Raw genomic sequence first — 24,724 nt, 5'->3', positions numbered from 1 at the left:
GTGCTTGGCAGCAGAGTTGGTTGCGTCTAGGGTGGACGCAGTACCGACAGCAGAAGGTATATTATGAGGGTTGAGTGGTGTCTGCCTTTGTCAGGTTTTAAGCTTGGTTCAAAAAGGTATATTCGAAAGAAGTTTGTGAAATTTTGTAAAAAAATTGCTGCAGTGTGGGATTATAAAACCGCATGGGATACTTGCGTGCATTAAGTGGTCAGAACCTAGCATTTGTGTTAGGCAAGTTTTCCAAACCTCTTAGCAGAAGCGCCAACCTGCTGCGCACGTTGGCAGCACCTAACATGTAGTTAAACCCCTCACTTATATTGTCAAACTGTTTCACTCCACTGTTCGAATGCAGCGATTCCCACCGGCTGAAACGTTATCTAGAATTATAGCCGCTGTCATGGTGTCGCCAAATGTGTTCGCCTGAGCACCGAACTAGTGCCGGTCAATTGAAGATTGCGTTTCCGCTCCCCGGCTGACGTCACCGCGTGTGCCCTTCGCGAGGGCGATGCCACGCGTGGAGGGCATGATGGCTTGCGCCTGAGTCCCCAGCAGCGCGTCGGTGCTGACGTCTCGGTCGGTTCGCCCGGTCGCTGACCACCCTCCCCCCCCCCCCCGCCCCCGCAGGAGGATGCATGCTGCGCTTCCGGTACCTGCCGAGATGGTGAAGAAGCGGAAAGGCCGACTCGCAGAAAGAGGAGGCCGACTCGCAGCCGGATGAGGCCGAGCCTCAGCCGGAGGGCCCGGCAGCTGAACCATCGAGACGGTCGGCGTCAGCCACGGCGCGGGTGCAGAGCCGGTGGCGGCGCTAGCGGAGTGAAGGGGCCACCTGCGGACGCTGGACCGTGCCAATGTGATAAGCGCGCCGGTGGACTGTGCTTGTTTGGGATGTCGAGAGGCGCTGTATGTCGTCGACTGATGTTGGGTTGGGGTCGGGTCGGCTTGGATCGCTTGGGCACTGCAGCACAACTCACGTATTTTGTTTTGTATTGTGACTGCGGGAAGCGAGCGTAGCGGTGGACGGTCTGTGATTAACCGGGATTAAAAAGGTTTGGTGCCCATAAACTAAAGCATTTGCGAAAAATGTTTGTCTTGCCCAGCCAGACCAAGTTTATCAGTTGCGTGACTGTTTCCTAACATGACCGTTGCTGTTGCTTGCGGAAAACCGTGACATCTCAATTTACCTGATGTGTTTTTCGTATCCCCATTACACCGCCCTTTTTGACCTGTGGCCCTTTTCACTGGTGTGGTAGAACAATGGGCATGGACCGTGGGCCGACAGACCCTAGTTCCTAATTGCGGTGCGACAGGCGGACCACGCTAACCTGCGATTCGGTCGCGGCTCCTGCAGCCAACACGGGGCCGAAATGCGGCGCGATGTTCAGACGATGTCCTCCAATGGCCACTGCCGCTGCCAACGCAAGACCAAACACGAACAATACACGCCGCTGGCTTGTTAGAGTCTATGTTGCTGTTGATGATGGCCGGCGCTGCGCTGTGGGATGGACGTGATTTCGCCACCGGGAGATGGGTCACCCTGTTCGCGCAGATGAAGGCACGTTTTTTATTGTCACGCGATTTCTCCTAGACATAGATGGTATCCCATGGCACGCGGCCATGATTGCCAATTTGCGAGAGAAGCCTAACCGATGCCTTTTTCGCGTTTTCGCATGCTCCTTCACTTCTGAGTGACGGGCCTAATGTCAATGCAGTCAGGTGATAACCAAAGCTTAAACCACTAGTTTTTCAGTCGATTTGCGTCTTTTTTCGGCCTTTCAGTTTGGGATGGGGTGGGTGGATCACTAGACGATTCCGGATTTGGTATTCGTTAGGCTGAAGCCGGTTGCGCAATAATGTTCGGAGGATACGAAAGGTTAAGCTGAGGGCCCTTTTCCCCTTGATACGTCTTGAAAAGCGGCACTGTACTGCCTTACCCTTTGGTATCAAACCTTACCGTTGTCATAGGTCTGATCTAAACATTACACGATGATTTGAGTGTTCCGCACGCCTGTTTGGTCATTTTGGGCAACCTGTTAATAGGCCACGTAAAGCTCATCCGATCATGACTTAGGAGCTTATCGTGGTCCTGCACGTGGCACCCGCAAACCTTTATGAACTGATGTGTCCTATACATCGGTTCACAAGACACTAAATATACCACCTTTCCTTGAGCAAACTGTGGCTAGCGATATCAGACTTGATTCCATCTTGACTATAGATGACGTCATTTACTGTTCATCATATCATATACATTTTATGCTCCCTGAGTTTGAGGGAACCTTGGTACAATAACAAACCCGTGGACGCCGTATTTGACGATCCGTTAGTTGACTAAGTGATGTAGTTAAATGGTTGATAATCATTTACCAGGCCTCTGTAGATCACAGGCCATCGATTGATTGCAGTCGGCACGCCACGCGCCACAGGAGGTGATGTGATGCATGTATGAGTTACTGTTTGTGACGTGTATGATGATACATGCATACGACGTGTGATACATGATATAATTCCGGTCTCTCGCTCCTTAGCCGTAACAGCTCAACATGGTGGCTCAATCCCTCAGTAATTCATGGTTTCGTAAGGGTTTTCACACACATGATTCTTGCCATTAAACCTTGAGATGTGGCTGTTCAGATGGTAACAACAAGTTTTGGAGTTCTATATCTGCTTTATGGATGTACTGCTTTTGTTGTTCACCAATGTTTAGAAGGTATTGACAAAAACAGATGATGGTTATTTTTGAAAAGCTAGGTGCCATACCCTCTGTGATAATGATTACCTTTGGCTATCATTTCTGCTACTTGTTGACTGAGTATTATCTTCCAGATCAGAATCATGCACAATTTCCTTGATTTTGAGAACAACTACAAGTCTCAGACACCCATTATAGGTATTTAAGTGCTTTTGATTACCCACGTATGTGTAAAAGGTTTTAATTTTGTTAACACTGGTCCCTCTTTTTGTGGACAGTGTTGAACTTGAAAACTTTTACCATCTGGGAATGAAAAGATGGTTGTTGCATCAAGGGGCTTTTATTATGCATATGAATACTTGTAGGTAGCAGCATTGCATTCATTGATTATATAGCTATTCTGTGAGATGGCCAGATATTCATGAAATGTGGACATAGACAAATATTTTAATAAGCTATACAAAAATGAAAGACCATTGGGGGAAAGTTAGGGCCAGGTGGGGCATGGCTGGGCCCTGCCTAAGAAGCCCCATATAAACAGCATGGTCCAGCCCTGGCTGGGCATATGCCAAAACTTTATGAGCAGCCACCAATATTTCATGGAGACCCAGCAATAGCATAGATTATGTCAGCTGATCATGTCACTAAACCGGGATTGTCATCAGCTCACAATTCAGTGGCCTTACTCAAAGATCAACACATCAATTATTATTAGAGGTGTGGGGAGTTTTGTTACATCTATTGTTAGAGGTGTGGATGGGTCATGCTAGAGGTAGAAAAGTTAGTACTTTCATATGGTAGCTGCATGCTAGGGGTAGTATCTACATGTAGTAACAACATATTTACAAATGCATATTAGTCTTTCTTGTTTGAGATGCATCTTCTTTTTAATCAATTGGTGGGTTTTCAAGCAGAATTGTGTCAAGAAACAAGCAGGCAGCCTGTGCCTATTAAGCCAAGATCATTTGTGCAGGCATTCTCTGTGTATGTCATAAAAGCAATTTTAGCCATGACTGAAGATGCCTAATCACTTTGGCCTATGTTTAATCATTTGACTGTTCACCTTGCTGTGCCAAAGAGTTGATTACCTTTGATTTCTGCACACAGGCTTAAGTCACAAGATGTTCTTGCATGCAAGATCAGTGCAGGAGGCTCCTGCAACACCCTCACCAGGGGAGCTTGGCAATAATGTGGACAGTGGAGATGAATCATCTGAATCAAATCTGGACCACCAAGAGGTGGGTAATGATGGCAAAGTGTATGTGCTGCAGACACAGCAACATGCACAAACATTGAAAGGAGATCAAAGATTATATTAAAATGAATGTTTTTCCTAAGCACAAGTCTTCTGCTCTGGTGGCTTGGTAGACTGGTGATACATTTTCAGATATGCAGCAGCAAGCTCTTATTTGACAAATGAAGTCCTCATCATCCTCCCTTTGCCTGCATCTGGACTGAATGAAACCATTGTTGCTTGGGTTGGGCTATGTTTCTTCAATTCACAGTAGACCATTGCCAGTTACAGCCAGATGGTTAGGTGACAGCAGCTGCAGCCCCTCAAGTATAGTCATGTGGCACTGTAAGTGCTTTGGAAACATAGCATTGAGAACCTTGTTGAGTTGGGTGCTGTCACATTCAAATAATGGAGCTGTGGTAAGATGACCAAGCCAGCATCATGTAAGCCATCACAATCTTCCCACACCACCTTCTCCATGCCTGACCCATACCGGACGTGCTGTCCGCCCGTGCACAGGGCCACTTTGGCTACACCACCGAACAGGAGATCGAGCGCGCTGTGCAGGAGTGCAAGGCTGCCATCCTGGAGAGCGAGCGCAGCTCCGACGAGCGGCGCCGGCTGGTGCGCCGGCTGGTGGAGCTGCGCCTGCACCGGCTGGAGCTGCGCGAGGGCGCCGCGCCGCTGCCCGAGGGCGCCCGCCGCCTGCGCGGCCACCTGCTGCAGCCACAGCGCGTGTCGCGCCGCCGCGAGTACTGCGACCAGTGCGCCGGCGTGATCGTGGCGCTCGTCCACCTCTGGTACACCTGCCAGGGTACGACCGCCCGGCCCGTCCCATCCGCCGCTCGGCCCACTCAGGGCACCATTGGTTTAGGTGGTCCAGTGGTTGGTCAGTGCCTGGGGATCGAAAACGGGCGCACTATTTTGTTGCGCTGTGTTCCCAGGTGTCGCCTTTAAAAAAAATTGTCATTGAAATGCTGAGTTGTTTCCACATCGCGTTGTGAGCCTCAGCCACCTTCTGTCTTGCTTGTAGCACGCGTTAGGGACGCGCCTCCGTGCTGCGCGTCCAGCCGGCGTGGTGGGTCCGTTCCTGCATAGGTCGGCTGCCGGCTGGGTCGCGCCGCCGCGACGACTTCTCTGACGCCGCTCTCCTGGACGCGCGGCCAGGGTGCGGCCTGCACGCGCACGCCGCCTGCCTGGAGGCGGTGCGGCGCAACTGCGCCGTGGAGCGTGTGCAGGATGAGCCCGAGTACGACCTGCGCATCTGCCCGGAGCGCGGCCTCTCGCATCAGCAGTTCAAGTGCGCCGAGTGCGGCCGCCGGGTCATGCCAGGTCAGCTGGAGTCGACGCCCTCGCGGTATGCAGGGCCGGACAGTCAAGAGACGGGACGTCCCATGCCGGCCCGAGTCGTAGGCGCAACCCGCTCGCTGGCTGGCGTCACCTGCAGACAGGTGTCAAGACTGTGCCTGTTCGCCTGTCATGCGCGTGGAACGCCCATGCGTGACAGCAGCTGCCGACAGTAGAGCTGCCCTGCAGAATCGCTCGGCGCAGGCCCATTGTGTACTACCCTTCAGAACCGTGCAGTGGGGTGTTATGGAGATTTGATGGGTTTTCACAAGTCTCATACAGGGCTTTCATGAAATATGGGGAGACCGTCGTTTGGTTTCCTACGGGGATGTCGCGTGGTGTCCTACAGGGGTTCCGTAGGCGCGTACTATGGTCTCCCACAACCCCGTCCTATAGTCTTGCATGGACGACCTGCCTTGCAGTCTGCTGTAGAGCAGTTGGCTGTGGCGTTTTACATGTCTGTCCTGCGATCTCCTACGGTCTTGTCCCGCGGTCTGCCACAGAGCCCGACTACCAGATGACGGGGCTGCCCAGCGGGGATCCCAGCGTGTACAGCCCGCGGCTCTGCGACTACACGGGCCTCTACTTCTGCTCCGTCTGCCACTGGGATGACCGCGCCGTCGTCCCTGGCCGCGTCATCCACAACTGGGACTTCGACAAGTACTCGGTAGGTGGCAGCACCGTTTGTGGTGCTCTGGGCCTGGCTCGCGAGTATATGTTTGGTGTTTGGTTTGGGTTGTAACACTTCCTTGTTGGGGTTGTGGCATACAGTCGCTGAAAAATTCTGTAACAGGTTGTAACACTTTCTTGTTCACTCTTCTCCCTATAAATGAGCCTCTGCGTCGATCGGTGCATGCAAGGAGCCAGTCTAGTGACCACATGCCGATGGCGATGCATGCGCGTTATGAGCAAAAGGAAAGTGCATGTAGCAGTGAATCTCTACGATTAGAAGAGAATGAAAATATAGCTGATGATTGCTTTTATAACGATGATCCGAGTTGTATGCTTGCCTGTTCCCACCTGATTTTAGAATATGGCCAGTATTCGGAAGGTCTTTCGCGTGAAGGGCACGGTGCTGCATGGCGAGGTGCGGGGGGGCAGGTGCCCACACTGGAGCTGATAATGGAAGCTGACCCATTCTCAAGCAGACAAATAGCAATTTGACCCAATTTCGCGCAAACTAAAGTACGCATGTGCTCCTCTAAGTCCGTGTAGTGGTCTCGACGCCCGACTCTACGTGTCATCGACAATTTAGCCATAGCCGATTTGCTTCGATTTGGAGCGAGCAAGATCAATGCACGGACGATGTGACCAGTGCCATGGACGCTGTTCTACGTGTTCACGAGGACGGCCTACCGGCGTTGCCAGGTGTCCTGTGGCACGAGACAGTACCTGGAGCTGATGTGTGGCAAACCAGTCCTGGACGTGGAGAAAGCCAACCCGTTCCTCTTCAACTTCGTCGACGAGCTTCGGCACGTTAAGGTAAGTCGCTCAGCTAAAAACAGCAGCGTAAGCATCTGCATCTGGCGTGATTTTACTTGCATTTGTCCAGCTGCGGGGTCTTTCGTCACAATCGGCGATCGGTCGCAGACACCCGCAATCGTCCTTGCTTTTACATTGGCGTCAGAGTGAAAAGCGACATAAACGAATTAAGGTTTCTGTTCCTGAGTACTCACTGCAGATATTGCTCACCAGCTGTCCCACACTTCTGGCCATTCTGGTCTTAACAGACCCCGCCTGTGCCCGCGTGCGCAGAAGCTGCGGGAGGAGATGATGCTGATGAAGCAGTACTTCCTGTCGTGCCGCGCCGCGCTTGAGTCGCGCATACTACTGGCGTTCGGCGGCCGGCAGTACTTCGTCGAGTCCTCGCACCTGTACAGCATGCGCGACCTAATGGAGGTGCGCTCGGGCCAGCTACTCGCCTTCCTGCTGGCCGTCCACGCCAAGTTCGCCAAACACATCCGCGAGGAGTGTGAGGTGCGTGCCCTGCGAGCCGCTGCCGGGCCGCGTCCCGTCCGTGGCTGACGGCCGCTCCACCGACCCGGCTAGTCGGTAGTGACGCCGCGCTCCTGGTGGTGCGCGCCGGCTGCACTGCTGGCCGCGGCCGGCGGCCCGTGTTGCGCCCAGTGGGAGGCGGTGGACGTGCCCGTGCGATGTTTCCCGTACCCGGATCGCGGTCCGCAGTCCGCCGACGCCACGCGCAGCTCACGGTGCTCCTTGGAATATTGGCACGGAAAGCTTTTGTCGCGAAGTGTGTCCCAAGCTGTCCGCAGCGTTGCCGTGTCTGTTTTCTTTTCGTGCTGTGCTGACCCGATGTTCCTATCGCTTCTGAGCTGGCGTGCTCGCCGCGACTCGGCGCGTCTGCCGTCCGCACCCCCGTGACCCGGCATCCCTGCGGCAGGCGTGTCGTGGCAAGGGCCACATCTGCGAGGTGTGCGCCGGCGATGAGGTGCTGTTCGCATTCGACGCGCACGTGGTGCCGTGTCCGCGCTGCGGCCGCGTCATGCACCAGCACTGCTACGTCCGGCGCGACGGACAGTGTCCGCGCTGCGCCCGGATCGACGCTCGGCAGCAGGGACAAGCGGACGGCGAGCGGACAGCGGCGACGGACGGGGGTGTGACGGGGCGGAGCGGAGAGGTGGATCGAGACGGGACGGCGGTGGCAGGCGGACACGTGAAGGGGGAGCAGGGACAGATCGACACGTGACCGGACAACAGGGACGGACCGGCACGTGACCAGACAACAGGGACAGACCGACCCGTGACCAGATAGCAGCGACAGACCGACACGTGACCAGACAACAGGGACAGCTGACACAGGGTCGGACGGAGACGTGACCTGACAGCAGGGACAGACCTTCACATGATCGGACAACAGGGACAGATGGACACGTGACAAGACAGCAGGGGCAGCCGACACATGACCGGACAACAGGGAGGGGCGGACACGTGAAGATGCCACAAGGACAGGCGGGCATGCGACGGAACATATTGCACGCGTATTGACCGGACGGCGGGAACGCTGTGTGACGGGGCTAGTTTCAGGAACCTTTAGAAATGCGGGTCCTTGCCGCAGGGACAGTGATGGTAGTGCGACTGCCGCTGCAGAAGTGCGATGTCACATCAGGGTGCGGCACAATCACATAAACGCGCAAAATGGCCGCTCACCGTACGGGAGGACGCTCTCGTCTTACGATACAGCTCGGTCGCTTTCTTTGAACGTCAGCATGCAACTATGGCGCGACGAGACAGGGTCGGGACACTGCAGCATGGCAGCCTGATGACGTTTTTTGATTAACGGAACAGAACAATGCGAACACCTCCACGTGACCTGACGGACGAGTACATGTCTCCCCCGCGTCGATACATGGCGCAAGTCAGTCACGTGACGGGAGAACGAGGGCGTCCCATGACGTGACAAAACGGCAGGCACAGGCTGCCACGCGACAGCACGGGGTTGCCCGAGACGAGACGAAATGTCAGGTGATGAGGGTAAAGTTCCGTGCGCTTTGGGTTGGGAATGTTCTCTTGAAGAGCTGCGAACAAGATCGGCTCCTCAGTGATTGTGATTGGTCCCAGAGTTAACGGGCACGTTTATGGCTGGTCCGAGAGTGAGCGGGCTCATTTGTGATTGCTCCAATAGTCAGCGAGCTTGTCTGTGATTGGTCCGAAGGTTGAGTGGTTTGTTTGTGATTGGCTCGAATGTCGAGTGGCTCGTTTGTGATTGACCCGAGACTTGGTCGGGTGGTTTGTGCATGGGGCGAGAGACGGCGGGCTCGGATGTGTGACATCTCGCAAGGTGTTGTTCCCAGTGATTTGTTGGCACTCGGGATGTCAGTAAGGGATGTAGGCCTGGTGCCCGAGGACAGCTGTCTCGTACTAGTACGGTCATGACGTAAGGAAGAGATGGCGTATGACACCCATGCGCGTGCCTCTCTCGAAATGTTCACTGCGCTGCTGAGTTGTGACGATGACGACGAAAGAAATTGACTTCAAGTGTGATTTCAGTCGTTTTGTAGTTTTCGGCTTTCCGACACCTCTGAATAGAGACAACCCTGCGCAACGTCATGACCATTTTGGTCCCACGCGGTTTGTATATGTTTTGCATTGCACCCATGGGATGTGTCTAGACTGGCACAATAACATTCAGTCATGCCTTCCCCGGGAGCTCCGGCTGCAGGGCAGGAATAGCTAGTCTTCTGATATGGTGGTTGCGGGGTGATAGGGCCGCTGGGTGTGGCCTTAAGACCACTGACAGCCGTCACGTGCTCTGTGCTTCTGTTCACGGATCTTTCGAAGGCATTGCTGGGGTCACTGTGGAATGGTCGTGATGGCTATCATTGAGTATTAAAACATGTGTGTGGTTGGAATCATAATGGTTTTGGTACCTCCAAACTGTTCTGACGTTGTTGAGACTAAATACAATTTTCAAGCTACGACCACCGAATATGTCGATGCAACATGGTGAGGTTACTCAAAGCAGGGTGTGTACCGCACCTTTTGTGGTTCTCTGTCTCATAAGTCGCTCAGAGAACCAGTCAGCGCAGTGCCGGGCAACAGCCAAGAGAAGTACCGAATCGGAATGGAAGTGCGGATATAAATTTTGCGCGGGTTAGCACAGAAGGATGCGGCAGTCGTCCCGCGTGACGTCGACATTCGACCTTCCGCGCAACCCCCTGCGGCGGGGCACATCGACCAAACGTGACGTCAGCCGACCTGCTCGTAAACCACACCAATGTGCCCTGGCATGGGTCGGAATATTGAGTCACGTTCGCGTAGCAGAATCGTGTTGACCGGCGCTCCCGCGCGGTCCCCGGACAGCCACCGGTGCCGCGGACGGGGAGTCGCTTGACTCCGCTGAGGCAGGAGCGTTCAGGCCCGCATTTCTAGGCCCTTGGTCCACCGCTGTCAGCCGGCGGGCGGCCGGCAGCTCCCGCATGTCCCGCCGGCGTACAGCAGTGAACTAGTGTCAGTTGCCTACGCGCTGTGCGTGTGGTGGTTGATTTCTTACAAGCTGGACGTTTGGTGGTTGATTGCTTACGCGCTGTGCACGTGTTGGCTGATTGCCTACGCGCTGGGCGCGTGGTAGTTGATTGCCTACACACTGTGCATGAGGTGGTCGATAGCGATCGTGTTCTGAGCGGTCGCTGGCTGAGGCCAGTGCGGCAGTTGGAGCGTCCGTCGGGCCTCTGAGGACCATGCGCCGGGTGTCGGCAGCAGGAGACAAGGCCCTGCCGGCAGCACGTCTGGGTCGCTGTATGGCTGCTGTATGTAGTGCAGCTCGACGTCCGCCGATACAGCTTCTGTTTGTAATGGCCACGACACAGCACGTCTGGGCCGCCGTATGGCCGCTGTATGGCCGTTGAATGTAGTGCAGCTTGACGCCCGCCGATACATCTGCTGTTTGTAATGGCCACGACACAGCACGAGCAGACAACGCATGGGAGCATCCGTGAGAGTTTCCGGGCGGTGCGACTGGGGAACTGGGCTAGGACGCGGCACGTAGTTGTTTTTTGAGCACAGGGGCGTAACCACTGGGGGGGGGGGATATCCCCAATGTTGGGAATCCAAAATGGGATGAGTGTCCCTGAACATTCGGCTCCTCCCCCCCCCCCCTTTCCAGCTCCTCTCCCGAACAGTGGGGAGGCGGGCTAAACCATGGAAGAAAATGTTGCTCTATGTTTCATTGGTAAGTTTATCAGCTCCTCCTCACAGTCAGTGACAAACACAGAAGAATCTTTAAATGGCAAGCTCCGTCATATTCTGGCCACATCACCTCGCTGCTCGTTTTCTATCGTAGCCATGACCTCGGGCGTAAGCTTGATGTTCAATTGAATTTCGTGAATGCCCTTTATTTCACAACGCTAGTCGTACCTTATGATAATTCAAACCACAGGTCCACGTGATTTACTTTGATATCCTGAGATGTCAGCAGCAGTAGGCAAAACACGCTTCACTTTGTGTGTTGTTTTTTGTCCAAGTCTTCAGTAGCAAGCATTTGGGCTATTTGTCTCGCATTCGTTCTCGCAGTTACGTCATCACTAGCTGGCTTCGGTCTACAAAGCTGGCCTCAGTAACGAGTTCGCTACACTTCCTAAAATCGTCTTAACCCTGTTGGCGGAGAGTTAATGTTTATTTACCAAGAGCGTGGGTTGTCCGCAGGCCAGGTCATCTGAGTGAGCGGCGCTGGTAGTCACTGGTGAAGGTCGGGGTCTTGTAACCGCCACGCTATATTCGTACTCAGGTGTTCCCGGTGGTGCGGTCTTTCGAAGTGGGGTACGATTTTGTGTGCCTCGCGTTTGTGAAACCAGAGCTACGAGCTCAGCTCCCCCCGGCTCCCGTCCCTCCTGCCAAGGTGCGAGGTGGGTGACCCCATACGGTTCAGCATCTGAACATGTCGTAAATCCCCAGTGACGACTGAGTACGGTTTTTGTTGTTGGCTGGTATTTGTGTCAGGTCAGATATTTGATTTTGATTAAGTTGACTTGTAAGATATGAAACATCGAACCTGTTAGTGCTTGTCCATAAATACTGACGAATTTCTACAGTATTTATGCTGTTTATAAGCATGTAGTATGGAAGTAGTTGCATTCCTGTAGCTGACTACTATCAAAAGATTGAAAGAAACATTTTGTGCTGCTTAAATTTGTCAGTTTTTCCTTAATGTGGAATGTCACTTTTGTTTGGCATCACAAATCCTAGTGTTTATTTATCACACTCAAGCCTATTTTGGGATGTGATACTTTTGCTTTTCAGCTGTTTTATGTGACACAGATTTCTCTTCTTAAAGAGCCCAGCAACTGAAGAGTTTTTGATGGAAGGGAAGAGACACTCTATTCGTCTCCAGCATTCTCTCCTAGAGCATGAACAATCCAGGTTCAATGACAGCATCACAGAGTACCTGAAAATTGTAAGCCTTACTGGATTGTGTTGTAGATCAATGATATTCCAAGTATTGATTGGAACAGCCTAGAAGAGGTGTTGAATAAGCTGTGCCTGCCAGTTGTGATTAAATAATCCTATACTCCATTTACATTATGAACAATTTGCACTTTTTGCAACATTTTTTAATGGATTCAGTAGCCAGTGATGTCACAGCATTTCAAGGTATTGTTGGAAGTGCACTTGAAGGTTGATTTTCAAGTCCCTTCTGTTTCAGGCATCTACAGTAGTTGAGACATCCAACAGAAACCAACTACAGCAGCTGAGCCAGCTTAATGCAGAGCTTCTCCACCAAATTACAGCTGCAGCTGATGCTGCTGACTTGATGCAGCAGAAATATGACACGGTGATGAAGATGAAGCACTCAGAGTCTTGGGAATTGACTTCATCTCTTGGTGCTCATCTGGACTCTGACTTGAAGTCATTGCCAAGAGATGGCTCTGGCTCCGTGCTGCGTCCGTCCTCCACCAGCCTGCATGAGTCTGGCTCATACCACTCAGCTGGGCCGCGACGGGGCTCGCCAGTCGCAGCCAGCGCCAGCGCCGGCTCTTCGCAGCGACTTTCGCCACCAGAAAAGCTCGGCCGCCGCGCAGACAAGTGAGCCCTCGCGATGAGGTGTGGCGATGTTTCCGGCTCACAGGAGCGTTGCGTGAAGTGTGACGCACGGTCGTCCACGGGCTGGTGCTATGGTGATGTAGCGTCGGTTTTGACGAGGTAGCCAGCAGTTTTACCCGCGGCATATTCCCCGGTTCTTGTCCTGCAGTGAAGGTGATACACTTCATCTGTGGTGCCAATGCACACTGAGTGTGTTGTTAGAGGCCAGCTCCAGCTGTCTTGCTGTAGTTGCTCAGTAGTGGACATTCAGCATCGAGCTGGACTCTGGTAGTCATCTGAGTATTTAGTCGCGTGAGACTGGAAAATTGGCTGGGCGGGTTATGTGTCAAGGTCCGGGTTCAAAGGGTAATGGATGAGCAGCGACTGAAACGTGCGTGCGGAGACCGCCGGGGCCCCGTAACCCTGGGAACATTAAGTTTCATTTGCGTCATGCGTGTCCAACTGGATGCATTTCGGAACTGTCGTAACTCTGGAAGCATTTCGGAATCCTGTTTCGTAAACTACGCTAGGCCATGTCGTAGGCTCACTGTGTAGTAATTCGACAGCAGTCGACGGGCAGCGTCATCTGGCGTTCATTGCGGCCGTTCGCTTCAGGAACGTGGCGATGCGCGGTCTAAGGCGGCCCGGCGAGGAGTCGAGCTCGCGCTCCGAGTCTCCCCTGGAGCCGGCCGGTCCGGGCCGGGACGCCGTCCCAGACATACCCAGCAGGTACTGTCACCGCCCCAGCCCGGCAGCTGGCGGGGCTGTCCTCGCTCCTCCCGACGACTTCTAACGTAACGTCTCCGCGGACACGGGTGGTGTGCCAGCCTGTGGTGGCCTTATAGCATCTGGGGTTGAATTCGCGTAACGTTTCCCGGTCAACTACCGTATTAGATGTAAATGAATATTGATGATAAGTGTGTTGTATGTTGTATGATAAAGTATGCCACAATATCTGCGAAGGTGATTGATTGGCTTTCGTCAACCATGGAGCTTCAAGCGATTTTCATCACGCATTTCACATCAATGGCATTGACCAAAGAGGGACTACAGCTGCTGCTGGTCACCATCCTCCCGGGACAGTGAGCCCCTCCCCTCCCTGTGTCCCCAAAGGCTGACATTGATCCAGGCTTGCTGTGTGTACCAGGCTGGTGAACATGAAGAGCGTGTGTGACGTGGCGCTGGCCAGTAAGGAGGAGCAGGAGGACGGTAGTGAGCTGCTCTACCTGAACCTGAAGGAGGACGAGGCCGGCCTCGATACGCTGCGCAACGACCTCGGGTGAGAGCGCTCTGTTCCGGCTAGGCTCGCTCGCTCCTCCAGGAGGCAGATAACTTGGCCTGGTCGCCCCACAAGAGCGTTGGACGTTGGAGAACTTGGCGGTGCTTCGAGTGGGTGCCGTCAATGCCGGCCGATCTCGTACGCTGTTGCTGAATTCGCATCGTGTGCGCTATATAGCGTTTTGCTCACTAGCGACACCATCAGTTGACGCCTGACGCGCCTAGAGGGTCGACCTGTGCACGTCGCATCCTCAGCCGGCGACGAGAACCGCGCACTGACGGCACGGGCGGCGTGTTTCAGTTCGATAGCGGCGGACGGGCGGTACGCGCTGAGCGGTGTCCCGAAGAGCGGTGACCTGGTGTTCGCCAGCTGGGACGAGGCCTGGTACCGGGCCAGGGTCGTGCTCGCCACACCAGACACCAGGTCAGCTGGCGCCGCGAGCTCCGAGTCCCACCTGGCGCGCAGTGTGGGCACGCACGAAACGCGCCAACATGTCTGACTCGTCTGTGTTCTGGCACAGCTCAGTGGTGTCTGGGGCGCTTGTCTGTGGAAGGCTCGTGGCTCTGTGGAGACCATGTAACCGTTATCTGTACTGTGGTCCTGGGTAAGACAGCATGTGCCTGGTGTAGGGTATCGGGCTCGACCAGCAGGTTCCCGTGGTTTCAGTGTATGTGGTTTAGTACCAGGCTTTGGGGCTTAGTGGTGCATTGATATACTGCACAGATAATCCAGCAGCAGCTCCAGCCTGTCGACCTTCGCGCCGTTGGTTGTCAGTGCCAGTTGCCAGCCAGTTGCCAGTGGTCCTAGACAGGAGCATCTTCAACACGGCCATGCTCCAGCGTCCGTAACCGGGCCTTGTCTCGTTCCAGCGGGATCGGCGCCAATGTAGACGTGTTCTTCGTGGACTACGGCAACTACGACGTGGTGCCGCTGCAGCAGTGTCGGCGCCTGCCCGATACCCTGCGCCGCATGCCGGCCTGCGCCATCCCGTGCACGCTCCGTGGAGTGAGTGTTCCGCCGCGGGTTCCCTTGCGCGCCGCCGCGCCGCGTGGTCGTATTGCCTGGCGCCTGTGGTACAGTTAGCAGGCGGGCGAGCGGATCAGCGTGGTAAACTCTGAGCACCTGACTTCAACTCTGGCGTCTGGCTGTTCGGCTCTTATGTTTGGAGCCGCCGGCTGTGGTTGGTGTGATGATCCTGGTGTAGCGGCGGTTCTCTCCTCGGCTGGTGTCGGCTCCTGCCGGGCTGTCGGGCGGGTGTCTCGGCCGGCTGTTCGGCTCTTGTGTTTGGAGCCGCCGGCTGTGGCTGGTGTGATGGTGCTGGTGCAGTGGCAGTTCTCTCCTCTGCTGGTGTCGGCTCCTGCCGGGCTGTCGGGCGGGCGTCTCGGCCGGCTGTTCGGCTCTTGTGTTTGGAGCCGCCGGCTGTGGCTGGTGTGATGGTGCTGGTGCAGTGGCAGTTCTCTCCTCTGCTGGTGTCGGCTCCTGCCGGGCCGTCGGCGGGCGTCTCGGCCGGCTGTTCGGCTCTTGTGTTTGGAGCCGCCGGCTGTGGCTGGTGTGATGGTGCTGGTGTAGCGGCAGTTCTCTCCTCGGCTGGTGTCGGCTCCTGCCGGGCCGTAGGCGGGCGTCTCGGCCGCCCAAGTCCCGGTGAGAGTGCTGTGTTCGTCTCATCCGTGCTCCTCACGGCGCCTCCCCGCGCGCCCCCAGGCGACGTACGGCCCGCCCGGCGCGCGCCGCCTGCTGCAGGGCTTCATTGTGGACGCGCTGCTCTCGCCGACGGCGCGCGTGCGGGCGCTGTTCCACGGGCCGGAGGCGACGGCCACAGCGCTGCGGGTCGACCTGGTCGTGACCGTGCATGTGGGGGGATCGGACGTGGACGTGGACGTGGCCCGCACCGTCAGCAGGGCACTGCTCGTGGAGGAGGAGTCGGCTCAGGAGCAGGTCAGTCGACGGAGCGGGTGGTGGACGGGCGGCCCTGCGCCGGCCACGGGGGGCTCCCGCCCGACCAACCGGGGGCTGGGAGGCAGCTCAAGTGATGTGGTGGGGGGGGGGGGGGGGGGGGGGGGGGGGGGGGCGTGCGAGGGTGGGAAGGCAGCAGTCTTGTGGCGATGGGTGCAGTTGTGGAATCGTTACTGGTTGGGGTACCTGTTGCTGTTTCCCAACACCGACCAAGCAGACGGATGCCAACACGGCGACCCACGATCCCCGTCAGGTGGACAGTCACGAGCTGGTGCTGACGGAGGTGCTGGAGCGGTTCGTGCCGCGCTCGCCGGCCGACCGGCAGAGCCTGGTGCTGGACTGGCTGTCGCACGCGGAGCCGGCGTCTGGCCCGGACCGGCCGGCGGCGCCGGACCGCGAGGAGCCGGCTCGCCGGGACCGCGAGCAGGTGGCGCCGCCGCCTCCGGCCGCCGACCATACCAGGTCAGCGGTGGGGCCGGCTGAGCTCGGCCCGTCCCCGCTGCCTGTGGCCAGTGGCGACCCAGGCAGCGGAAGTGCCCTGATGTTGATGGGAGTAATGTGTGGACATACGAATGGCGGGGGGTAGCGCTGTTGCAGAGTCTGGTGCAGCTGTGTTCTGTTTTAGCCTTTTTGGCGGCCTACTTTTACTCTTCGCGTAATCTGTTTTCAGTAGAGTCGACAGCTAAGTTGGTGTAGGGGGTAAAACTGGTATGCGCTGCGGAAGAGCAAGAGTATGTGTAGGGACGTCTTGCGTGTAGTTGGGAGGGTGAGTGAATTGCATTCTTATCTCGGCATCGTAGTGCAGAGGCTTATTGGTCCTGGTGACAAAGTTGAGTAACAAGTTGAAGGATTCAAATGGTGCAAAATTAGCTGTTTAACCACCTTAAAATGGTTTGCTTCAATGAAGTTTTTAGTTTGCCTATGAGTGCATGGCAAGAAATCCCTTACTTCGCGTATGCGTCTTTGCATAAGCTAAGCCAAAGAGCTGTCCCAGAGTTATATGGCAGTCCTCGACGGTACGCGACGTTTTCCAGTTCTCTCAGAATCTGACCCTTTTCCCGTTTTCGGATGATGCCAGGACTGATGTCTGGTCTTGATGTTTATGCACCGCATGCACCGTTCCAGATTGGCTGGCGGCGAGCCTGTTAGTCTCGCCAAGACCGTGCCGCAGACTTTAATCGATCCACCCAAGTATCGGGATCTCCAGGTGTGCTGGGATAGCAGACCCATCTACCGGCAGACCCTGGAACTATGCAGACAGCGAATTCACCACAACGTGACAGTTGTCAATGCCAAACACCCAGAGGAATTTTACATCTGCTTCGAGACTGAGGATAACTTTGACAGGTGCGAACTATTGCTGCTTCAGTGTTGTGTTTTTCGCACTTGGTGCCTACGTACTGTACTCATGGTTTTGAACTATGCAAACTACCACTTTCAAACAGAAAGGGGAGCTAACGTACAAGTAACCGCTAGACGCACTAATTTTGTCACCACAGGCTGACGCTGTATAACGGGAGGTACCCCGGCAGCTTCCGTCACGAGATGGCGGCGGTGTACGGCCGTCTGCCGGCCCACCCGCGGCTCGGGCTCCAGAGTGACCTGCTGCAGGTCGGCTCGTTCTGGGCGGCGCGCGGCGACGACGGCGATGAGTGGTGCCGCGTCGTGGTGCTGGAGGTGCTGGAGTCGCCGGTCAGTGGTGACCGGTGTCGTGTGCGGTGCTGCGGTCATGCGCCCGTGCGGGGGCGCAGTGCTCAGGGTAGGGCATGGTTGGCGGCATAAGTTCTTCGTATGTCACTGTAATTATGTGGGGTGGAGGGGGGGGGGGGCGTTGCCTACATTCAAAAATTATCAGATCAACTTTCAGACCTATTTATAAGTAACCAGCTCCACCCAAAAAGAAGTCATGCTCTGAGCAAGGACGAGTTACAGATCTGGGTAATGTGTGTTGAAGTTGTGCTCAAGCAAGCCTAATGCGTATCAACATCACGCCCCACATTAACCAGCCATATAAATGCGAACAAGGATCATTTGATGCCTGCTGGCTGGCGGCAGAAGGAGACCGCATCCGAGACGGGAGAGACCACGCCTGGTCGGAGCTTGTCTTCGCTGGCGCCACCCTGCCCCCTGCCCGGCCGACCGCTCCCTCGGCCTACCGCTCCCTCCGGTCGACCGCTCCCTCGGCCGACCGCTCCCCCCGGCCGACCGCTCCCCGCCCGGCCGACAGAGCGGCGACGGCGCGGCGGAGTACCGGGTGCGCTGCGTCGACTACGGCGACGAGATGCTGCTGTCGGCCGCCCACCTGCGCCCCATGCTCGAGCGCTTTGCTGCCGTGCCTGTCTACATCGTGCGCGCCGCCTGCTCCGGGGTGCGTGCCACCCGCCGGGCCGGACCGCGTGGAAGGCTCGTGGGCGCTCGCCGTACATCTGGTGACGGCGGCTGCAGGGAATGGGTTGGAGACGCGATGGAGGATACTTGGGATGGTTCTTCTTGTGATGGGACCAATCCGTCTATATGTGGTGCCCATGTGTCCATGTGTCCAATCCATGCGTGCCGCTCCCGGAGGTCGAATAACGTATATTGAGATCACGTGATCGATGGTGTGCCCTGAAGAGAGTGTGCCTTGCGGTCACGTGACCGGTGGTGTACCCTGAATTCAGGTGCTGTGCCCTGAAGCAACATGGTCTGGTAATACTCGGCTTGCGGTCTGGTGCCGCACACCGGTGCCAGGCGCTCCCTGAGGGGGTGGTGTGCGCGCCGGCAGGTGGCGCCCGCAGAGGGTGAGCCGGTGTACTCGGAGGCGGCGTGCGAGCGGTTTCTGGAGCTGGTGGACGGGCCGGAGGAGATCAACGCCCACGTCGTCCGCTCTGAGAGCACCGAGTCAGTGCCGCGCCGCACCGGCGCCGAGGGTCTCGCCGTGTTGCTGACCGGCCGGGTCGGTCGAGCTGCTTGTCGCGTGTGGCAGCATTGCAGCGTGCCATGCATTGCACGCTGTTAAAATATATGTGATCGACTAAATCTAAACTGGGGCCCTGCATGGACAGTTGCAGTCGATGCGCCCCAAAGCCCCAAATCATCATCGACTACATGTTGACGAGGTCCGTGCTTCAGTTAGCCGGCCAGGATGTCCAGATGACTCACGCTTGGTATCTGGCGTAGGTTGGGAACACATTGCATTCGGCATGTGTATAGTGTCCGGTTTTGAAGGACAGTGTTGTGCGGATGAGTCTGCGGATGAGTGAGGTGGTGCATTTGAGGATCGTGCTCATCGTATTGCCAGGATATATGTCTTTGGCGACTTAAAATTGAAGCGTAACGCTGTTTTGGAAACCCGGAGATTTTAGAAAATAGCGGATGCCTGTGGCGTTACCTGTGCTTGGTGATGCTTCAAACATTACGCTAGATGCAGCTCAATGTCCAGCCTGTATCGCGTCCCCCAGTTCGACTCTGTTCCGTCGCGACATCCGCATTGCATGTGTGTCGCGCCCGGCCGTCTTGACCGGCAGCGCGTGTCGGGCTGTCTGACACCGCGCGGCTCCCCACCAGCGAGTGTCTGGCGGTCGTGCTGTACACGGTGCTGGCCGCCCGGGTGGTCGCCCTCACGGAGCAGCTGGCGGCGGAAGGCCTGGCCCTGCACTGGCAGGTCGAGGAAGCCCCGGAGCCCGCCAGCCGGCAGGTGCGCCAGGTGTCATGATGGCCGGCGGCGGGCGCGCTGAGCCGGCTCAGACGGTGTCACGCCGCGACGGGTTGCAGGCCTTGTTCAACGACGGGCGATGGTTCGTTTGAGGTCCCGATGCGACGCTCGTTAATACGCGGGCGCGTCATGCAACGGGCATCACCCAGCGCCGCTCGTCGCCGGAGCAGGCAGCTGTGTCCGGGGCCAGGTCGTGCGTCCGGCCACCCGGGCTGCAGTTGGTTTCGTGAGCGGCGTGAGACGGCCCGGGTCTAAGCGGCGTGAAGTCGCGTGCCGGGCGCAGGCCCCGTGCTGCCGACAGCCGCTTCTGGCCTGTCAGGGTCGGGTCTCTCACGCCCAGCGGTCGTGCCGACGCTGATGTTACGCACGCTGCGGTGGCGGTCTTCGCCAGCTGTCCCTGCCATGTCGGCCACAGCGCCTGCGCGCTCCCCTCAACGTCCACCGACCGTTCTCGGTCCACGTGGCTGCGCAGGCCCCGGCCGTCGCGCCCGCCCCGGCCGACGTCACGGTCGCCTCGGATGACGTCATCGCCTACCCTGGCGACGGCACGGCGGCCGGTGAGGCGGAGGGCGACTGGGGGCTGCGGTGGCCGGCGGACGGGCCTCTGGCGCTGCGGCCCGGCAGCCTCGTCTACGTGCGCGTCACGGCAGTGGTGACACCCGCGCTCTTCTACGTGGTGCTGCCGTTCGGCGCGCGGCCGGCGCACGCCGTCAACGCCAACTGTGAGTGATGCGGGGTCCGTCTGCGGTCTGTCTGCGGTGTGTGGTCCGTCTGCGGTCTGTCTGCGGTGTGTGGTCCGTCTGCGGTCTGTCTGCGCTCTGTGGTCCGTCTGCGGTCTGTCTGCGGTGTGTGGTCCGTCTGCGGTCTGTCTGCGGTGTGTGGTCCGTCTGCGGTCTGTCCGCGATGTGCGGTCCGTCTGCAGTCTGTCTGGGGTCTGGGGTGCGTCCGCGGTTCGTCTGTGTTCTGTGGTCTGTCTATGGCCTGTCTTCGGTCTGTCTGGGGGTTTGTCTGCGGTCCGTCTGGGTTCTGTGGTCCGTCTGCGGTCTCTTTGCAGCATGTGGTCTGCAATCTGTCGGTGGCTTGTGGTCCGTCTGCGGTCTGCGGTCTGTGGTCCTCGTTCCTGTGCGGTCTATGGTCCGTGGCTGCCTGTGGTCTGCTGTCTGTGCCCCGCCTTCGTTCTGTTGTTCCTCTGCGTCCTGTCTGGCTTGTGGCCTGTCTGCGGCATGTGGTGGGCGTTCTGTGGCCCGCAGCTGTCTGTGGTATGCGGCCTGTGGTCTGCAGCTGCCTGCGGTTTATTGTCCGTGGCTGACTGTGCTCTGCAGTCTGTCTCAGCTGTCTGCGGTCGCCAGGCTTGTCCAGGGCGGTGGCGTGCCGCGTGCGCTGTTCGGTGTTCACGCTGTGCTGTGAAGTCTTGATTGGCGGCCTGGTAATGGAGGTGGAGAGCATGGCGTCATGATCGGACGATATCCTATTGGCCATGGTGTTGCGATGTGATGGCGGCGCTTGCGTTGTGTAATCTCTACCAGAGTCGTTACTGGGACACGTCTTCTGACTTGTTATAGCTGTAGGGAGTGGTGTCGAGTCATCGTGTCTCGACGGCAGTTATGGAGGCCCTGTACTCCCGAATGTTCTACCGCAATGGTTGCCACCTTGATAGGAATCCTACCTGTGAAGTGCCTGTCTGGCTGTGCGGGCGTCACAGTCGAGCGCTATCCCTAAACGCGCCGCTTCCACTTGACCCAACCAGTTCCCGCCAGCTTTCTGCCCTGTCCCCATCGGTCCCTCACCCAGTCCCCGCCAGCCCTCTGCCCTCTTCCCACCGGCCCCTTTTCTAGTCCTGGCCAGTCCCTGCCCAGGCCCCATCAGCCCCCTGTCCGACCGCGTCGGTGTCCTGCGCGCGTGCCGTCTGTGACGCCCTGCCCTTCTGCCGGCAGTCGCCGATCAGCTGCTGCAGCTCGGCGCCGACGACAGTGTCGAGACGCTGGCAGCAGCCATGCGGCGCTACTACGGACCGCGGCCGGACCGGCCCGCCTCGGTGCCGGCCGGCAGCGCCGTGGCCGTGCGCTGGCAGGGCGGCTGGCACCGTGGCCGCGTCCTGGCCCTGGACGAGCACGCCGCAGAGGTCAGTGCGGTCGAGAGGTCAAGGTCAGAGGTCGAGAAGGCGCCTCGTGTCAGCGGTGGACGCCGCGGGGTCAGTGCGGCAGCCCGAGGGTGGCAGGTGGCGTTGGGACTCAGCGACCTTTGAATATCAGTCGCATCCGGTGTGCGCTGTGTCCAGGTGATGTGAAGGATCACCCTTTTTAGCGTTCCCTGTTCACTGGTACAGAGCTGGGCTTCCCTCCAGTATTTCTGAGCCTCCCAAGTGGCCGACGTTGCCGTGGCGCGGCCGGCTGTCGGCGCCACGGCTCCTGTTTGACCTCGTCCTTGGCCCCAGCCACTCCTGGCTAGCCAGGGTCTCCGTCCGACGGCCTGTGCCGCGACGTGGTCTCGCCGGCGCGGCCGTGACCCGTGCGCCTCTCGGCCGCCAGGTGTTCCTGACCGACTGGGGCCACACGGAGCCGGTGCCGCTGGAGGAGCTGCGCGAGCTGATGCGGGGCTTCCAGCAGCTGCCGGCGCAGGCGGTCTGCTGCTCACTGGCCGCCGCCGACGGCCGGCCGCGCCGCTGGCCGCTGGCCGCCGTGGCGCGGCTCGTGGCGCTCGCGCAGCGCGGCCTGCTGCTGGCGCGCGTGCTGGGTGAGACGCCGTCGGCGGCCGGCGGCCCGGGCCGCCTCCAGCTGGACCTGTATCACGCCAGGCCGGACGGCGGCGGCGGCGTCTGGGCCAGCGACGCGCTGTGCGACGGGGACTAGCGTGATGTTCGCCCCCCCCCCCCCCCCCCCGGCGTCGCAGCTCGGCGTGGTGTGCCGGGGCAGGGATGGCAGCTCAGGGCCGAGAGGCTGGTTGCGCCGGCCCGCCTTCTAGCAGGCGGCGCGGCCATGGTGGTGATATAGTGGTAGGCGCTCCAGCGATGGCGGTCTTAAGCTGTGACGAAGCAAAACTTCGGTGCGACTGCTCCGGTGGCGAGCGGGAGGCTCGCGTGTGATGCGTTGGTGGGCGAGCGTTTGGCAATCTGCTTAAGGATATGGGAGCGACAAAGTCGACGCGTGCATTTCGTGTTATCCACGTTAAACGTGCACCCCAGGTACATGTTTTTCGCCAAACTGAACCGGCAGGAACACGCCGGTGGTGGTCTTAACCCCATCACGAGAAGGCCGGAAGCCTCAGAGCTGTTGCGAGTTCCTTCTCATAGTTTTTCCGTGATGGACGGGCAGAATGTGAAAAACATGTACTTCATGGCGAAATATATATTGTACCACGCCTCTGGCATCGTCCTGTCAAAGACGCTGTTTTCTATTTGCGGGAACTCATAGTTGATCATAGGTTCGGGGGCGAAAATTGAGCAGCAGATTCTCAGAATTGTTAGTCTGCCGCGAATAGCCTCGCGCCGATTGTTCCGGTGAATTTCTCTCATCATGGGACATGTTGCGATCATCAAAATGAGGCTGTATCTTGCTTGGCTCTCAGGGTGTGCGCCAATATCCCTCCGTGCCTCGTACGGCTGTTCGCGGGCGCCGAACAGAGGAGGGATGAACGTATGGTCCAGCGTTGTAGCGATGCGTATTTTTTCCGGAGTCGCGTGAATTGCTGAAAACGTGTGTCACTGATATCTGATCTGTCGGTATGTGATTGTGATGTGATACCTTGCGAGTCGTACGTGCAGGCCTATAGAGAAATACACTTATATTTTCTTGGATTGTTTCACAACACACGGCGTCTCGTAAAGTTTGCCAGCGGGCCCGAAAGTGGCTTTCTCATATCGCTTGCCCATATCGGGTTTACATGCTAAACGGTCGTTTTGGCTATGCAGGAAGCCAGTGTGCAGAAATCAACGCTTCGTGTACGATAGACCCTCTTCTTTTTAGCAGATCTTCACAGGCGTTGCACCGTACAGCAAAAACAAGTTGTGCATAGCGTATGAACGTCCTCTCAGGCACCAAAACGGAAATACAGCCAGTCGATTCGAATATACGAATTAAAATAACTAACTAATTGAACTTTTGGCCAAAGTACATAAGGTCGGGTACGTTAAGGCCAAGGCAGCGCCAGTTGGACGCCGGCTCGTATTTGCTACTGTCCTGTGATAAGTTAAAGATGATATTGGAGAATACCACGCTCTGAAAACATCGGCCTCGTTTCCAATGTATCATCGTTGATATACAAATGTGTGACTCACGAAGACGGGAGTCGCTAGGATTTTGTCGCGTTTCTTGCCTTTTTTGTCCTCGATGACGTTTCTTTCTGCTAGATGCCAATTTTCCCTGTCGTCGTTCATAGCGACCAGAAAATCATCGACAATGCCCGAGTCACGGTATCGAACGCTTGGGTTTGAACTTTTCGGACGGTATGAGATATTCAGAGATGCCTTCTGAGCTCAGCCGAGTTAAGACTGTCAATCTCAATAACGAAACTAAAATGATTTTGAAACCTTTTTTCAACCGCTCGCAAATATCTCGACCGACGGTCATTTCGCAGCATCTTTCAGCTATGCGTGTCCCTTCATTGCACCGGGGAGCTTGTTATGCCACGCCGCGGAGAAGAGGCCCGGTTACGGAATCAACCGTGAAGACTAAATCTGCTGGTCGTGTGGGCACATCTGTGGCTGCCTCCAGGGTATCTCTCTACACGGGCGCGGGGCAGCGGCCGCTATCTAGCCCGTGGATCAGCCGCGATCTGACCGGAACTCTCGAAGCTAACTTTTTGCTTTCGCTCGAATCGTGTGTGCCAAACCGCCCCAGGTGCGTAATCGTGTGGTGATCACCAATGCGTTTTCTTGCGAATCGATTTGTGCTCGATCATCGTGGACATTTACAAGTTTAGCCAGATGTATTCGCCGCGATCTAGCGGCACGTGCCTATGTGAGGACATAAGCCGGACATGGTGGACATATAAGGA

General features: G+C 57.0%; 3 protein-coding genes and 1 long non-coding RNA gene across 5 annotated transcripts in view; all 4 read left to right on the top strand.

Moving 5' to 3' along the window:
- Positions 1-541, top strand: part of LOC119109258 (differentially expressed in FDCP 8 homolog) — a 3,972-nt gene extending 3,431 nt beyond the window's left edge. The window contains exon 6 of the mRNA XM_037232852.1: positions 502-541. Coding sequence (XP_037088747.1) covers positions 502-541 — 40 coding nt within the window. The remainder of the gene's footprint in view (positions 1-501) is intronic.
- A 1,801-nt stretch (positions 542-2,342) lies between these two features.
- On the top strand, positions 2,343-9,709 carry LOC119110266 (differentially expressed in FDCP 8 homolog). The gene is made up of 8 exons (XM_037234027.1): positions 2,343-2,426; positions 3,797-3,927; positions 4,443-4,737; positions 5,091-5,255; positions 5,774-5,937; positions 6,639-6,752; positions 7,026-7,247; positions 7,672-9,709. The coding sequence occupies exons 2-8, from the start codon at positions 3,811-3,813 to the stop codon at positions 7,975-7,977; spliced, it is 1,383 nt and encodes a 460-aa protein (XP_037089922.1). The 5' UTR covers positions 2,343-2,426; positions 3,797-3,810; the 3' UTR covers positions 7,978-9,709.
- A 1,733-nt stretch (positions 9,710-11,442) lies between these two features.
- LOC119110231 (uncharacterized) lies at positions 11,443-12,786 on the top strand. 2 transcript variants are annotated; one of them, XR_005095460.1, is made up of 3 exons: positions 11,443-11,625; positions 12,061-12,180; positions 12,430-12,786. It is a non-coding gene; the product is annotated as an uncharacterized LOC119110231 (long non-coding RNA). The 2 variants fall into 2 exon arrangements; XR_005095459.1 differs by having other exon boundaries at positions 11,443-11,632.
- A 3,673-nt stretch (positions 12,787-16,459) lies between these two features.
- Positions 16,460-22,581, top strand: LOC119109256 (tudor domain-containing protein 1). The gene is made up of 11 exons (XM_037232851.1): positions 16,460-16,500; positions 17,164-17,385; positions 17,538-17,730; positions 18,266-18,406; positions 18,803-18,918; positions 19,585-19,714; positions 20,295-20,454; positions 21,667-21,748; positions 21,782-21,854; positions 22,261-22,353; positions 22,507-22,581. The coding sequence occupies exons 3-11, from the start codon at positions 17,584-17,586 to the stop codon at positions 22,579-22,581; spliced, it is 1,017 nt and encodes a 338-aa protein (XP_037088746.1). The 5' UTR covers positions 16,460-16,500; positions 17,164-17,385; positions 17,538-17,583.
- Positions 22,582-24,724: the final 2,143 nt, after the last annotated feature.

This window comes from Pollicipes pollicipes, unplaced genomic scaffold, assembly GCF_011947565.3.
Source record: "Pollicipes pollicipes isolate AB1234 unplaced genomic scaffold, Ppol_2.1 Scaffold_7231;HRSCAF=8579_pilon_pilon_pilon, whole genome shotgun sequence".
Taxonomy (NCBI): domain Eukaryota; kingdom Metazoa; phylum Arthropoda; class Thecostraca; order Pollicipedomorpha; family Pollicipedidae; genus Pollicipes; species Pollicipes pollicipes.
The sequence above is the reverse complement of the archived record's forward strand: the minus strand, read 5'-3'. Positions and strand labels throughout refer to the sequence as shown.

What these genes read in the sequence shown, in the direction of transcription:
- LOC119109256 (XM_037232851.1), top strand. Translation starts at nt 17,584, where the DNA reads ATGGCGGCGGTGTACGGCCGTCTGCCGGCCCACCCGCGGCTCGGGCTC. An exon ending in GCACGCCGTCAACGCCAACT is followed by an intron (nt 20,455 to 21,666) that starts GTGAGTGATGCG and finishes TTCTGCCGGCAG; the next exon opens with TCGCCGATCAGCTGCTGCAG. An exon ending in TGGACGAGCACGCCGCAGAG is followed by an intron (nt 21,855 to 22,260) that starts GTCAGTGCGGTC and finishes CTCGGCCGCCAG; the next exon opens with GTGTTCCTGACCGACTGGGG.
- LOC119110266 (XM_037234027.1), top strand. Translation starts at nt 3,811, where the DNA reads ATGTTCTTGCATGCAAGATCAGTGCAGGAGGCTCCTGCAACACCCTCA. An exon ending in CCTCTGGTACACCTGCCAGG is followed by an intron (nt 4,738 to 5,090) that starts GTACGACCGCCC and finishes ACGCGCGGCCAG; the next exon opens with GGTGCGGCCTGCACGCGCAC. An exon ending in CGGCCGCCGGGTCATGCCAG is followed by an intron (nt 5,256 to 5,773) that starts GTCAGCTGGAGT and finishes GGTCTGCCACAG; the next exon opens with AGCCCGACTACCAGATGACG.